The sequence below is a fragment of the Podarcis muralis genome, chromosome 1 (assembly GCF_964188315.1).
Source record: "Podarcis muralis chromosome 1, rPodMur119.hap1.1, whole genome shotgun sequence".
Classification (NCBI taxonomy): Eukaryota; Metazoa; Chordata; class Lepidosauria; order Squamata; family Lacertidae; genus Podarcis; species Podarcis muralis.
In genome coordinates, this window is record NC_135655.1 from 38,597,716 (window position 1) to 38,613,549 (window position 15,834).

General features: G+C 41.7%; 1 protein-coding gene across 1 annotated transcript in view; it reads right to left on the reverse strand.

The window, feature by feature from the left end:
• AQR (aquarius intron-binding spliceosomal factor) overlaps positions 1–15,834 on the reverse strand; it is a 51,261-nt gene that overhangs the window by 13,503 nt on the left and 21,924 nt on the right. The window contains exons 15-25 of the mRNA XM_028721625.2: positions 14,421–14,541; positions 13,785–13,926; positions 13,234–13,412; positions 11,623–11,790; positions 11,137–11,306; positions 7,100–7,341; positions 6,075–6,215; positions 5,188–5,257; positions 3,641–3,751; positions 1,840–1,949; positions 114–249 (exon numbers count right to left, since the gene is read on the reverse strand). Coding sequence (XP_028577458.2) covers positions 114–249; positions 1,840–1,949; positions 3,641–3,751; positions 5,188–5,257; positions 6,075–6,215; positions 7,100–7,341; positions 11,137–11,306; positions 11,623–11,790; positions 13,234–13,412; positions 13,785–13,926; positions 14,421–14,541 — 1,590 coding nt within the window. The remainder of the gene's footprint in view (positions 1–113; positions 250–1,839; positions 1,950–3,640; positions 3,752–5,187; positions 5,258–6,074; positions 6,216–7,099; positions 7,342–11,136; positions 11,307–11,622; positions 11,791–13,233; positions 13,413–13,784; positions 13,927–14,420; positions 14,542–15,834) is intronic.

The following is a 15,834-nucleotide window of genomic DNA, read 5'->3' on the forward strand; positions in this document are numbered from 1 at the left end:
TTGAGAGTGAAACAACGGGTTCTTCAGACCAAGTTCTGAGAACTTCATCCCAATTCCCCATCTAAGTTCCTTAGAATGCTATGTTCACGCCTAATCTTTATTTAATTTCTTACTTGATATAAGAAGAAGTGGCCAGCTGTTTCACAAGTATAGGAAACATCACCAGGGACCCCCAAACTCTCCTGTAATCGGCCAACTTCCCGCAGAAGCTCCAATCTCCGTGCTAGAACATAGTTTACTCTTCCATACCTGCAAATCAGATTAATACAGTGAAGAATGAGGTACATGGTTGATTCAGTTTTGCTGACTACCAATTTGATTCTGGACTGTGAAAAAAGCTGCATGGACGCAAACACACAAAGAATCATGTGATTAGTGTTAAGCACCTGAGGAAGATTTGAACTTTTGTTTCACAAACAACCACCTTCCAAAGTGAATGGCAAGTCACTTCTGAACAAGGGAGTTCCTTCATAGTTTTCAAAGTTGCATTGCAGTTTAAGAACACAAGAAGAGCCAAAGGCCCATCAAGTCAGCATCCTGTTCTCATAGTGGCCAACCAGATGCCAATGGGAAGCCCACAATGGGACATGAATCACAGAACTATAGGACTGGAAGGTACCATGAGGGTCATCTTAAAAAGCAGAGACATCACCTTGCCGACAAAGGTCCATATAGTTAAAGCTATGGTTTTCCCAGTAGTGATGTATGGAAGTGAGAGCTGGACCATAAAGAAGGCTGATCGCCGAAGAATTGATGCTTTTGAATTATGGTGCTGGAGGAGACCCTTGAGAGTCCCATGGACTGCAAGAAGATCAAACCGATCCATTCTTAAGGAAATCAGCCCTGAGTGCTCACTGGAAGGACAGATCCTGAAGCTGAGGCTCCAGTACTTTGGCCACCTCATGAGAAGAGAAGACTCCCTGGAAAAGACCCTGATGTTGGGAAAGATGGAGGGCACAAGGAGAAGGGGACGACAGAGGACGAGATGGTTGGACAGTGTTCTCGAAGCTACAAACATGAGTCTGACCAAACTGTGGGAGGCAGTGGAAGACAGGAGTGCCTGGTGTGCTCTGGTCCATGGGGTCACGAAGAGTCGGACATGACTACACGACTGAACAATGAGGGTCATCTAATCCAACCCCCTGCAATGCAGGAATCTTTCTGCCTAACATGGGGCTCAGACTCACGACTCTGAGATTAAGAGTCTCGTGCTCTTCCAACAGAGCTACCCCAGCTACTTGAGTACAACAGCATACTCCTGCTTGTTGTGATTACCAACAACTGGTATTATAGAAGCACACTGCCTCTGATGCTGGAAGCAATATAGCTATTGTGACTGGTTGCCACTAAAATTCCAACATAAATTTGTCTAATCTTTTAAAGCTATGCAAGTCAATTACCACCACTCATTCTTGGGGTAGTAAATTCTGCAGTTTAACTAAGCATTGGGTGAAACAGTTTCTTCCTCCATTTCAATCTCCCACCACTCAGTTTCACTGGATGACCCTGGGTTCTATTATTGTAAAGTCGGGCGGGCAGGGATTAAATCCCTTTTGTGAAATGGTTTTGTATTTGGTTTTTTTACAATTATTCACAGCAACTTCCCTTATATATTCAAGGGAAACAGTCTATAGGAGTCCCTCTGCTTCCATTACTCCTGGAGCTTTTGGACAGGTTGCAGGACTCAGAAATAAAGTACCCTTCAGCTGTTCAGAGAAATCAAGCCACCCAACAGAAAACCACCCCCATAAAAACAAACGATTATCAGGTCTTCTCTACCCTTCTTCCTTATGTGCATACATTTTACATGGTTCTGCTTCTTATGAGCTATCAGCTCACCTGCTGAAATCTTTCTCTGTCTCCAGTGCTTCCTCCCCATGACCAAGGCGCAGGAGGTGGCGCTCATCAATGTCGAGAGCCATGATTTTCTCAAACAGCTGGTTCAAGGCCTGGAGAGTGACAAGAGCAACAGGAAAGTAGATTTTAGGAATCCAGATGCTATTACGGGGAAACCCTGGATGTTAGAAAAACCATTCCTATTTTGGTAGAAATTGAAATGAAACAAATATGAAGAAGCTATTTGCACTTGGGAACCCTAAGGAAAGCTTGCTGTTTGATTCCAAAGGACCCAACCCCTCTTTCAATCCAACCTGGGCCAAGCATAACCTATGTACAGTCATACCTCGGGTTACGAACGCTGCGGGTTATGGACTGCGCCAAACCTGGAAGTACCAGAACAGGTTACTTCTGGGTTTTGGCGTTCGCGCATGTGCAGAAGCGCAAAATGATATCACGTGCATGCGCAGAAACGCCGAATCGCATCACGTGCGTGCATGCACAGACGCGGCGCTTCAGGTTACGAAGGCTGCGGGTTGCGAATGTGCCTCCCACACGGATCACGTTCGCAACCGGAGGTATGACTGTATAAGATTTAAACCTGCTGATAAAAACCCTTCTAGAAAAGAGCAATGTTCCTCTCTAGTCCAATGCCTATTGACATTAGACCAGTACCCTCACTATATTGTTTTTAGACACCTGCTGTTTTATTTATTTCAGCAAGCCTACTCAGATACATAATTTAGCTATTTATTTTATCTGTGATTTATTATTATGTATCATATAAAACGATAGTTAAGCCACTTAGCAGAGTTCACACATAATGCCAAAACCCTGCTAAGTGGCTTAACTATGGTTCATTTACTGCCAACAAACCATGAGCTGAGCTGAAGCTATGGTTTGTTGTTGGCTTACAAACCTTGGTTTGTTTTAATGATTAAATGTAAAAACAGGACCCTTTCTTTATCACAGTTTGTTTTGACCACCTAACCACAGGAGTGGGACAATTTGTGGTTGACTCATGTTTTGTTTGTCTGTTTGTTTGTTTAAAAAAGCAAACTATGACTAAGTGATATATGCAAACTGGGCCTCTGGTGTGTTTCCCCCAAGTCAATGATGCAGAATACATGTGAAGACACCATACAACATGATGGCAGCATCTCTATGTGGCATGGAGATGCTGTCTTAAGGCTAAAATCTTGAGTCTAAAATGCAGTACCACATGGTGCTTGCTGAGACTTTGCTCAGCTTCACCAGAGCCTAAAGCCTCCCATTCCACAGTGGCACAGAAGGATAGCCAGATAAAAAGGTAAATGCAGGGACGCGGGTGGCGCTGTGGTCTAAACCACTGAGCCTCTTGGGCTTGCCGATCAGAAGGTCGGTGGTTCGGATCCCTGCGATGGGGTGAGCTCCCGTCGCTCGGTCCCAGCTCCTGCCAACCTAGCAGTTCGAAAGCACACCAGTGCAAGTAGATAAATAGGTACCACTGCTTCAGGAAGGCAAATGGTGTTTCTGTGCGCTCTGGTTTCTGTCACAGTGTTCTGTTGGGCCAGAAGCAGTTTAGTCATGCTGGCTACATGACCCGGACAATTTTCTGTGGATAAACTCCGGCTCCCCCAGCCTGAAAGTGAGATGAGCACCGCAACCTCATAGTCGCCTTTGACTGGACTTAACCTTTTTCTTTTTCTTTTTAGTGAGATAAAACTCTTTCTTTCTTTGAAGGACCGCCTGCAAGCTGCATTATATGTTCTGAAACTGAAGTGATGAACAGTCATAGGAATAACAGGGCACAACGTTCATTTACCTGATTGGAATGTGTAACAATCAGGGTCCTCTGTTCAGGGAAATTGTGATAGAGATTAGAGATTATCTGCACTGCCACGTCAGTTTTGCCTGTACCAGGAGGCCCCACCACCTACAAAAAGAAAAGGAATTTCTCATTGGGGGACAAACTGCTGAGAAAGTATATATTAGGCAAGAACAGAGCTGTAAGTGGTTTTTTTAAAACAGCAACAACCAACAACAACACTACCATAGGTAAATGGGAGTAAATACAAACATACATGTTAATGCATGTGAAGGTGAGAAGAAATAACTGGCAAGGGAATGATAATTAAGTAGATCCTGGCCAGCTGGGCATGGGCTGTATACATTATCATGTTGAAGACACATTTAAAGAGTTTAATGCAGGGGTGGCAAACAGCATACAGCCCACTGGCTGGATCCTGAGCATCCCCAATGGGCCACCTGGACAGTTGGCTGGGCCATGCAAGCCCTGGCTTTCAGCAGGCATTGGCAGAACTCCTTAGTGTACCCAATAGCCAAAAACAATCAGGAGTATACTTTTAAAACTGCCGGTTCTACATTTGTCTTTACTTGCCCAAAAGCTGGCATAATATGGCAGGGTGTGGCTTAGGGAAAACAGCCTCCTAGGGCAAATTTGGCCAGTAGGCTGGAGGTCCCCAACATCTGATTTAACGGTTCTATTGTGAACCTGGCTCCCAGTACGTTTCCGAGCACAATTCAAAGTGTTGGTGCTGACCTTTAAAGCCCTAAACGGCCTTGGTCCAGTATATCTGAAGGAGCATCTCCACCCCCATTGTTCTGCCCGGACACTGAGGTCCAACGCCGAGAGCCTTCTGGCGGTTCCCTCGCTGCAAGAAGCCAAGTGACAGGGAACCAGGCAGAGGGCCTTCCTGGTGGTGGCACCCGCCCTGTGGAACGCCCTCCCACCAGATGTCAAAGAGAAAAACAACTACCAGACTTTTAGAAGACATCTGAAGGCAGCCCTGTTTAGAGAAGCTTTTAATGTTTAACAGACTATTGTATTTCAATATTTTGTTGGAAGCTGCCCAGAGTGGCTGGGGAAACCCAGACTGATGGGAGGGGTATAAATATTATTATTATTATTATTATTATTATTATTATTATTATTATTATTACCTGAATCTCCAAAAACCCCATAGAAAAACCAAAGGGAGGAATTTGCTCCCATAAAAGCCATTAAAAATGCTTTTGATCTAATAAAGCTATTACTCTGATTACTGAAACTCATATTGGCTCCGCCACATGAAACAAAAATTTCCAGTCAAAGGAAATGTTTTGGTCAGCTGGTAAAGCTTTATTTTTTATGAGAAAAAATCCATTTTCCCCCTCTCCTTCCCCACTTTAAGTGTCTAGTGAAAAATACAAATCTACTCAATGTTAAGGAGCACACCAAGCTTTTGGCACCATTTAATTTTACACAGTGGGCAGAAGAAATAAGAATTGCATGTACTTCAGAGATTAGCCAATATTAAAAAACATAATTTGTTAATAAAAGAGGAAACATGTAATAATATGCATCATTACCATTGTCAATCCAGGTTGCATTCCTGCACGTATAGCTTCAATCTGTGTATGGGTAAATTGAATTGTATTGCTGAAAATTGAATTAAAGTAAATTCAGTTAATCCAGAGCATGAGACAATAAACTGAAGTTATATGAATTTATTCAATATAGTCTTCATGAATATTTTCCTTCATGTTATTTTTCTTTGCAGTCAAGGAGACCAGAACTTGCTTAAAGAAAATATGCTTTTTACATTATTTGGGTAGATGAAGGAATTCACAAATATCAAGAGAAATCAATTTCTGCCTTTAGGGCTGAGATAACACTACAGTACTCCAAGTCATTACATGACTGTTCTGAAACTATTAAGTAACGGTTCATCACGTGTAATTTAGATATTGCAAAGCCATTGACCAAAACAGCTAATTTGATCAACGTCAGAAGTCCTATTTTATCACCGAGCTTGAAAAGACTAGATACTTACTGCTAAATGTCATTTTAACATGCATGACTCCATACAAAGCAAAAATACACCAACAATATGTTGAGGAGCTGCTCACTCAACAATGCAACAATGATAAGAACATACTCTTTACCAACAAAACTGACTTAGCTATATAAATATGATTTGCACATCTGAAGATCATTTTAATACTCTGTAAGCAGTAAATTGTGATAACCCACTTGACAATTACCCCAAGAAAATAATTCTCCTCATTTGAATATATATATATTTATAAACTAAATAATGACATCTGAAACATATGGAAAGAATGACTTACAGAGAAAACAAATCCAGACCTATAAACATGATTTCATGTTTTAAAAAATTGTTTCACTGACAGACATTTTGTAACGGAAATGTGCTCAACACTGATCCCTTTAGAAAGATGTACATGGATATTACCGTTTGGGTTGATTATATGGGTAAGGTCCTCTGTTGGGGATGACATGGGGCTCAACAATCAATGTTTTTGAGCCATCAGCTTTTTCTTCATCACACTCTTTCCGTTTCTTTCCTGCTTCACTTCTGACTGGAAATGTTATCCTATTGAGGGAAATCATTATTCTTCAGCTTCATGTTATTTCTTACATGAGACTGTTCTTCCAATGAACTATTTTCCGCCACAGACTAGCTAGCCCCGGTACCCTCAAACCTTGACCTTTATAACAAAATGAAGATGACAGCATGATGCAGGGAAGATTAAATCTGAGATGACTGAAACCCATGAGAACACAGTATGGTGTGTGTGCTTTCCTTTTCTTAATTTAAGAGTTGTTGTTTTTTAGGAGAGAGACTAGATAAGGAGACCATTTGATATACAGGACAGCAGTTGCTGCAGGCAATGGCAGGACAGGCATCAAGATATCAATAAAGTAGATTTCTAGAGCCATGAGACTAAGGCAAAAAAATAAAATAAAAACAGACTACATACAATACTTTAAAAATTGCAAAGAAGGAAATTGCTGTTAAACAGCATTCTTAAAATCATGAGGGAAGAGATGGAAGATGGAAGAAACAGTGCTTTACAGTGTTTCCCAAACTTGGGTCTCCAGCTGTTTTTGGACTAAAACTCACATCATCCCTAGCGAGCAGGATCAGTGGTCAGGGATGATGGGAACTGTAGTACAAAAATAGCGAGAGACACAAGTTTTGGTAACACAGTTGTAAAGCTACCAAAGTCAGGAATTCAGTCAGACAGAAGATGGCACCTTATGAATTAGCAGTGTGAAAGAGTCCCTCTGGAAAATTCTGTGTGGTTCTCCAAAAGTGCAACACATGGAAATTCCACGGAAACGTAAGCTGTCCACCATTAGCATGCTTTTCTATGACAGGCATGCCCATGCATAAGAAAATGAGAATCAGATGGGAGCAGGCCTGACTCGGAATGAACATGAGCTGTATTTGAGAGGTGGTGTTTCTTAATTCACCTGAACGGAGGAATCTGCATTGCAGGGTCTTCAACTGTAACTTTAATGCTGTATCCAGGAAAGCTGGCTCTTAAGTGATCAATGGAGAGGAAAGTATCATTAAAATCCAGGGAGGCGATCTGATTTGGCATTTTTGAATAGTGAGCACTACTTGGGTCTCCATAACCGAGGATAATGTCATGTAGCCAATCAGGAACCACACAGTCGGTGTTCATCAAATTCCTTATAGTCTCCAGAACAGCCTGCAATAAAACAGGACATGATTTAATGCCAGTTTTGTACTCTGGTTTCAAACAGATTTGCACTCAACTCCACAAGCTATTTCAGCCTTTCTGTGTGCTTCAGAGAAAATAAGTTTTCTTCCCATGACAGGTGTTTGGTCAGACTGAATCAGTAACTAGATTTTCAGCTGACGTCAGCCCACAAAGAGCTAGTTCAGCAAGACAAGAAGTATTTATGGACAGCCTCTAACTACCAAACTATCCCATTAGAATGAGCAAATTCAGTGCAGTTGACAAACAAAAAAAAAAAAAAAAATTATGATGCTGATCTTTATATCATCTGCAGGAACATTAGCCAGAAAAGGGACGTTGCTGTAAACATGGAATCACAACAAACATGCTATTCACTGCAGAGTGAATATTCTGTAACAGAGGTGGACAAAATAGATTATATTCTATCTTCTTCATCCTGCGCAGTACTGGTAGCTGAATTCTTCAGGGCATTCATGGCCAGATTACAATGTAAAAAACAGTGAGAAAACACAAGGTGTGGGGAATAAGACGCAGGAGGGGGCTTTTAAAGGATTGCTTATCTAACAAGCTTAAGTGCCATTACCGATCAAGCCCCAATTTAACTTCAAGGTTAATCCACATAAAATAGTTCTATTAAACCAATTCGGCCCCTCCTCAATCAAAGAGTCAGACATAATAATAAACTATGGTTTACTGTTATGAGAATGAGCCTAGGTGAGCCTTATGTTTGGCCATGCCCCCTTGTCCTCCAGTGGCTAGATGGTAGATTTGCTAGATTAATACAATTTAATTAAAGGGTTTGGATTATCATAAAAGATGTGGGAGGAACTGATTAATAATAGGACCCACATAGGGGAGGATGGAAGTCCAGGAGATTCCTTGGAGTCTTGTTTTTATGATCTATGTTTGTTATATCTCTGTAAAATTATAAGTTGAAAAATCAAATAAATAAATTAAAAAAAAATAAAAATGTGTGTACATACTCTTTAAAAAAATCCATTTACCTGCTTGACAGCAGCTAGCATCCCTCCTTCCCTGGTGACAGTCCCTGCTCAGCATGACATGAGAAGCCTCTCTCAGGAAGGGGTCTTCTTATACCATGCAGAGCTCTGAAGCAGGCAAAAGCAATGCAAACTGCTTCTGCCTGCTCCTAAACTCAACAAGAAGCTCTCTTCCACCCAGCTGCATGGAGATTATCCAATATGCTAGGAAACCCCCTCAGTCTGAAGTCTCCTGCATATGGCAGAAGTCAGTAGGTGATCCCAGACTGTAGCCGTCTAGTAAGCAGAGGCAAAATTTGTGGCCTCCTATGAATTATTTTTTACCTCATAATATTCTGGAAATATCTCTTTAGATATGTACAGAATGGCACTGTTCTATCTAATAAACAATAGTTTGGGATCTTCATACTTAAAAACAGCTTAGTTCCCTGTCTCCCTTCCTAACTGGATTAAGTTGTGAAATTTCTCTTAAAACAAAATATGTGGCCTCGCATCTGAAGGATGGCTCCTTTACTTATTCCTCTGCATTGAGGATATTTACTAGTTCTAATGTGTAAGCGAAGAGCAGGACATAAAAAATAATGTCCACCTGATCTCTTGCTGATCAACATACAGTTAAGCTTGATCCTGAAGTCAAGACCGGTGCCAGGTTTGTCAGGGCACCTGGCACCTTCAGGGTGGGCATCTCTCCTCTTACCGTGGATGTGACTAGTATGTGTGCCCTGGCAGGGCTTTGTTGATGTTTTCACCTTTGCTACAGCAGTGACACTGGCAGCCAAGGGGAGCAGCAAAAACAGCAAAAAGAAAAGCAGTCAGTCTAGCTAGCCAGCATTACTGCTGGCTCCTGCCATTTCCTCACAATACTTCTGGAGCCCCGAGGCCATATCCCTCCTAAGGAATGCCAACGAGATATTGTGGGGAAATAAAAAATGGCAGCAGCTAGCATCAGCCACATCTGTCTGGGCTCCAGCCAACATTTTGGATCAGTGATGGGCTGCTCCTAAAGGCCTGGGCCATTGGGAAATGCTCAACTCTGGATGACAGCCTTGCAAGTAGTAAGACACAAAAATTGTCCTGGGCATTAGAAACATAAGAAGCTATCTTACACCACATCAGGTCACTTGTCCATCTAACTCAGTATTGTATACTAGCAGACAGCAGCTCTCCAGAGTTTAGGACAGAAGTCCTTCCCAGTAACCTTGATCTCCAAATCGTTTCAGACTTAGACACCCTTTATCTCATAAAGACCTCGGTGAAATTTGAAAGCTTCCAGGCTCTTACATGTACAGATCCAAATATATCACCTTATCTTTTCCGAGACTAAATGCAACTGTGCTGCCAATTATAAACTAATTAATATTGGCCGAGTACATGTAAAGGTACTCGGCACAAAAGGAGATTACAGGTAAGCCAAAGCAACCAGGTTTCTAAAAATTGCACCAATAATTGCAATTTCCCTGCTTCTTCTTCTTTCTAGAAAGTCCAATCCATTTTTAAAAAAGCACTAGGCATTTATCTTCGTTTCACCAATTCAGGACAACTGGCAACTCCAACAGTAAAACAGGTTATCTGCTCAGCTGATAAAACTCTTGTAAGTGCTGTAGCAGATGGACATCACCTCATGATCAGACAGGAAGAGTGGAGTTTTGCATGGATTTGCATAATACCTGATCTTGCCAATCGATGAAGCAGCAGCTGTATTTATGACACACAAGGTTATTTGAGGTGATCGGTTAAAAATGGCAACATTCCGTCTTTGAAAAATGTATTTATTCAACAGATGACTAGTATAAAGGGAAACAAACTCCAAAATACTAATATTTCTTTGATGTAGTGGCCACAAGCAATAAAAGGCAAGAGGGCAGACCTACCATGGCGAAGTGCCGACTGTCATATTTAGCTATCGCTTTATGTTTGTGCTTCTACAGCTGTCATGTTTGCTTAATTTAGGAGACTACATAAGATTTTTGCATCTTTCTCCCTACAGGCTCAGCGGAGAAATCAAGCTGTCTGCTATCTGCTTGACACACTACCAACATTTGTCATTAGTGAGAATGACTTACCTTCTTTTCTGTTATGTGAGCAAGGAGGCATAGAGCAGATAGGGATAACCTATCCTCCGGGATAGAGCAATCCCAAGAAGCAGGCTGAGCCTCATCAATTGGTTTAACTTTTAACATGAGGAAAATGTGAAATTAAAGAGACACTGCCAAATCATTTCTGTATTATCTGGTTGTCTGACTGTCCTTTGCTTGCAAATAACCTTTGAAAAACTTGGAAGGCAAAACTTTTGTTTTCAGCAGAACACTGAGCAATCTTTTCAGCATTTGATACAGATTTAAACTGTTTCACTCAAGGGGAAAACCCCAAATACCAGCATGATTCCTACACTGCTAGCAACAGAGGCAGATGCCCTGGTGGCAGATTCTTAATTTAACCATTACTACATTATAGCTTATAAAGCAGAACCACCTTGCTTGCAATTCTGAAAGCTGATGCACTAACCATCTTTTGTCCAAATTTAATGTTTTTTTGATAATAAGGTGACCTACGCTGTGGATTCCATCTGAAACTTGGTGAGTCCAAGATCCAGTAGATTCATTTGGAAATTTACCTCTTTAGGTGCATGAAGTTTCACCATGAATGGGTTTAAGATTTAAGACAAACAACTAAACAGTGGGAGGACGACGAGGACCACACATTTTTTAATGGAAATATGGCCCACAAAAAATACACTGCTTTCAACATTTCTTTTTAAGCAGAAAATTGCACTGTGACTTACTTTAAAGTTGTTTTCTTTTGGCTTTCTCCTCATAATTATGTTAAATGTCTCATAGACATCTTCTCTTCCACTTTGGATGGTATTGGTCATGTCCTGTTGATACTGATTGGGATCCAAGAACACTCTAAACGTTCTGGAATCACCTTTAAGTCTTGGTTTCGGTTCTGGTCCTGTTTGCATTGAAAGGCAAATAAAGTTCAAAGTTGTTGAAAGATAAACTAAACAGAAAATGCCTTGCAAAACAACAACAACGACAACAACTTTTGAGTAATCTGTTCACACCACGACCAATCCTCTCCAACTGATTCCAACTTTCCTTACCCCTTTCTCCTCTCCTTGCCCCTGCCTAACAAGGCTGAAACATTTACCACCACAGCAAATTCCCTCCCCCCAAACTTCTGAGGCAGCTGGAACTACCAAGAGGGCCTTCTCTGCTGATCTTAATAGTCAGGAGGGTCTGCAGGGAAGGAGATATTATCAACATACCTTCTTCAATGACGCGCCCCTTATCATCCAGCATTCCCTGGATTTCGCATCCTCTCACATATACCAGGCCTGTCTGCTCAACGAATGGCTGCCTTCTGTCAAACTTCGTACCATAAGGCTGTGTGGGTCGGACAGTAATTAAAAAGCAAACATCGTGCTTGCGCAGACCTAAAAAGGGGGGGGGGGGAGAGAACGTCAGTGCGATCTGATCATTTGCAGGTGTAGTGTTTATTTTATGCTGTGGCTTCATAAAGTTGGTCCCCCACATGGCTCATATCCAGAGCTTGTAACAATTAGAAGCTGTGTAATCAGTGTAGTGGGTCCAAGCCTGGGGAACCCCCTACCAATTGAGATTAGACAGCCACCCTCCTTGCTGAAGTTCAGAGATATGATCAATACTGCCTTGTTTCAGCAGGCAATTTAAAGAAGTGTTTGGTTTTAGGATACATTTTTACTGTTTTACTGTGCCATTTTCTGTGTATTGCTTTTATGTACACAGGTTAGAAATGCAAATAATTAGGTGGTATATAAATGTCTTGAATAAATGAACAATTTAGGTCAGCAAAAAGCAAAAGGGAGATTGTACAGAAATAGTTTTTGAAGGACATGCATATAGTTAAGCCAGTAGCAGCTTTATCTCTGTTCCCTGTGCTATCATTAATATGTGATTATCTTATTCATATACATTTGTAGACCTTTTCCAAGACAAAGATCTCCACTAGGAATGTAGGAACGTAGGAAGAGAAGCTTATCTGAGGCTTGAAGCCAGGATCCCAATCCAAACAAATGTTTTAAAAATATAAAAATTCACAATACTTTAGTGCATTTTAGTGCAGGCTCTGCATTTTGAATCAGGACATGCAACCAAAAGGATTACACAATCCCATCATATTTTAAACACGTCTGTTGCTGAATTTCTGAACTAGCCATCAGTGTCCCCCCAGAGCATGAATAGTTGTTCCTATGCATCTTGCCAAAAAGGTCAATCCAAGTATAATCCCCCAAGCAGCAAAGCATTGCCTTGAGACTAGGGAACACAGAGAAGACTGTAGTGGCATGCGAGTCCTGACAACACACAGAAACCCCATCAGAGAAATGGTCATTTCAATTAAGTCAGAATCTTTCTCACCTTTCATATCTACTACCCAAGTAGACTTAGCAGGATCAGACTATTTATTTACTGATGCCCATTGATTTACAGAACCGCAGCTCTAAGTAATATTCCCATTTTAAATGACTGGCATTTTGTAGATATAGGAAAACGCGGTGGATGGTGACACAGCATGAATATTGCATATTGTTACAACAGTTCCAGATCAGTCTCACAAAGGGGAATTAGCTATCCCCATATCAACCTTTAATCACTCCTGTCATAGAACAGCTATACCAATAAAAGAATGCTTTCTTCCCCCTTTCAAAAATATGGAACTAGGAAGAACTGATGATCCCAAACTATGTGTTACTGAGAGCACTAGCGTTCTTTCTTTAAGCAGCAGGACTTAATAGGGAAAAGATGCGTTTTAAACACAACAAGCATACATACACTTAACATTCACCCCAAATAACCGGGGATGCGACATCACACTGCTGTAGCTACACACATATACATACCTTCCCATTCATCTTTGATGTTGTCTCTAACATTCAAGTTAATTGTGACATCCGCTCGGACTCTCATGGGCCAGTTTTCTCCAATGTTGGGCTTTGCCACCTCTATGACTGTGAAAGAGACAATGGGCTGTGCCATTCGAGCCCACCCACCAAAGACAACGCCTCCATATTCAGACTGCCTGAAGAGCAAGATCAAAACAAGAGACTTTTGCATTCAGATCTCTAACACACACCAAAGCTAATGACATCACTGCAAATATATACAAAATTATACCATTGGAAGGGACCAAGGGACTGCCAATCCTACAGCTGGGAATTGCAATTTATCCAGGAAATTCAGCCCAAGGGAAATTGTTTGCCATTAGCAAGTTAGCAAATAATCTGTCCAGAGCCTGTTTGAGATTATAACTCACCCTAGGGAATGCTCTATTAAACCCAACACCTTTCTAATGGCCCCAGAAAAACCAGGGTAGGGAAGGAGTAGAGAAATCACACACAGAGGAAAGTTTTTCTTGATCCAACAGCTTCAAGGTTATAGTTGCATTCATTACCATGGTTTCATCCTACTGACACTATCCTCAATGTCCTGCCTGATTTCATAAGTAGACTCTAGGCGGAAGAGGTTGAAATTTCTCAGGAGGTAGTCATGGAGAGTAAGAAACTGTAGATTCAATTTCGGGAGGGCAAGGCAGCCTAAGGAAAGAAAAAGGGGAGAGGAGGAATGGTTTGTTTATTTATCACGTCAGACTTGTTCAGCCATTAGTTTTATGCAATTACAATCACATGGAGCAGGGCCACACTTCATTAAAGGGCACTTGTGTAGAGGGGAGCCTACTCTACACAAGCTTTCCTTTTCAGACCGCCAGCCCCAATCAAAAATTACATAGCTAGCAGGAGCTGGTTGGTTAAGCCCCGTGCTGTTCTTCTGCATCAGTATGGGAACTTGGGGAAGCCATCTCTCTATACAATATTTGCACTAGTCCATCACTGTGCAGCCCCCACTGGAGAGTTTTTTTTAGCACCACATCACAATCCTGGATTTGTATATAGACAGAGTGCAGCCTCCATGGGAGGTTTTAGAAAGCATCATCACAACTACTCCAATCACGTCAACTGCACCAATCCATGATTAGGCAGAGTGGCAGACCAGAAACATTTAAAATTTAAGCATTTTCCAGAAAACATACCTTCACCAGAATAGTACTCGGTTGGGACTATATTTTCATCCCAAATAATCTTCTCGGTGGGATACAGAGGCATTTGATTGAGCTGTTGAATTTGAGAAATTCGACATTCATGCCGGGACACCTAGAAAAGACAAAAACATCTTGTCATGTGCCCTAAACAAAATTACAAATATTTATAGAAGGATACTCAAGAAGACTGAAAAGACTATTTCTCGCCAACTGGTTTAAGAGGTAAATTGCAAAGAGAAAGTTAACCTTTTTATTTTATGCTGAACATGCAGGCTTGGTTTACGTGACATGATAAGCCAAACAAGAACAAATGTGGACAATCCTAAATGAGCATTGGGCTTGCGCAATCCTGTCCCATCTCCTCCTCTGATGCAACTAGGAAGACACTCTTCATCAGAATTTAGTCTCACTTTTAAAGGATCCTGGGTGAGCTTTACAGTCAAACCAATGATCATGGTTTAAAACATACTCTATACAGTGGTGCCTCGCAAGACGAAAAGAATCCGTTCCGCGAGTCTCTTCGTCTTGCGGTTTTTTCGTCTTGCGAAGCAAGCCCATTAGCGGCTTAGCGCTATTAGCGGCTTAGCGGATCAGCTGATCAGCTGTTAAGCGGCTTAGCGGATCAGCTGATAAGCGGCTTAGCGATCAGCTGTTAAGCGGCTTAGCGGCTCAGCTGTTAAGCGGCTTAGCGGCTTAGAGGCTTGGGGAAAAGGGGGGGGGAGGAAAAAAAACCTGCAGGAACTCGCAAGACATTTTCGTCTTGCGAAGCAGGCCCATAGGAAATTTGTTTTGCGAAGCACCTCCAAAACAGAAAACCCTTTCGTCTAGCGGGTTTTCCGTCTTGCGAGGCATTCGTCTTGCGGGGCACCACTGTAACTTCAAATCATGGATTATGAAGCTGCTGGCTTGCTAAACTAACCAGTTTGTTTTAAACTAGGAACCCCAGTGGTTCAAGGGGAACAAGGGGAGAGCATATCAGCCCGTCACTTAGCTTGGGTTGGCTCAGCTTCATCCATACAGCACCAAATCATGTTTTAGTATTATGTGGCCACATTGCCAATATCTAGCTCTGAATATATTTTTATAAGTTTGTTGAAGCCGCTCCTATTTGTTGTATTGTTTAGTTTTCAATTTTCGCCAGGACACACAACAAAATGAAAAATTGTGCCCGATCACCACACTCATAAAAAAACACCCTGTTGGCGGGTGAGGAACCTTTGGCCCTCCAGATATTGCTGAACTACAACTCCCATCATTCCTGGACGTTGGCCATGCTTGTGGGGCTCATACAAGCTGTAGTTCAGCACCATCTGGAGGGACAAAGTTCCCCCTCTCTGCTGTAGGTTCATGAATTGTTTTACCTTGATGGAGGCATTCCCTCTTCTCTCTTAATTTTGGATCCAAC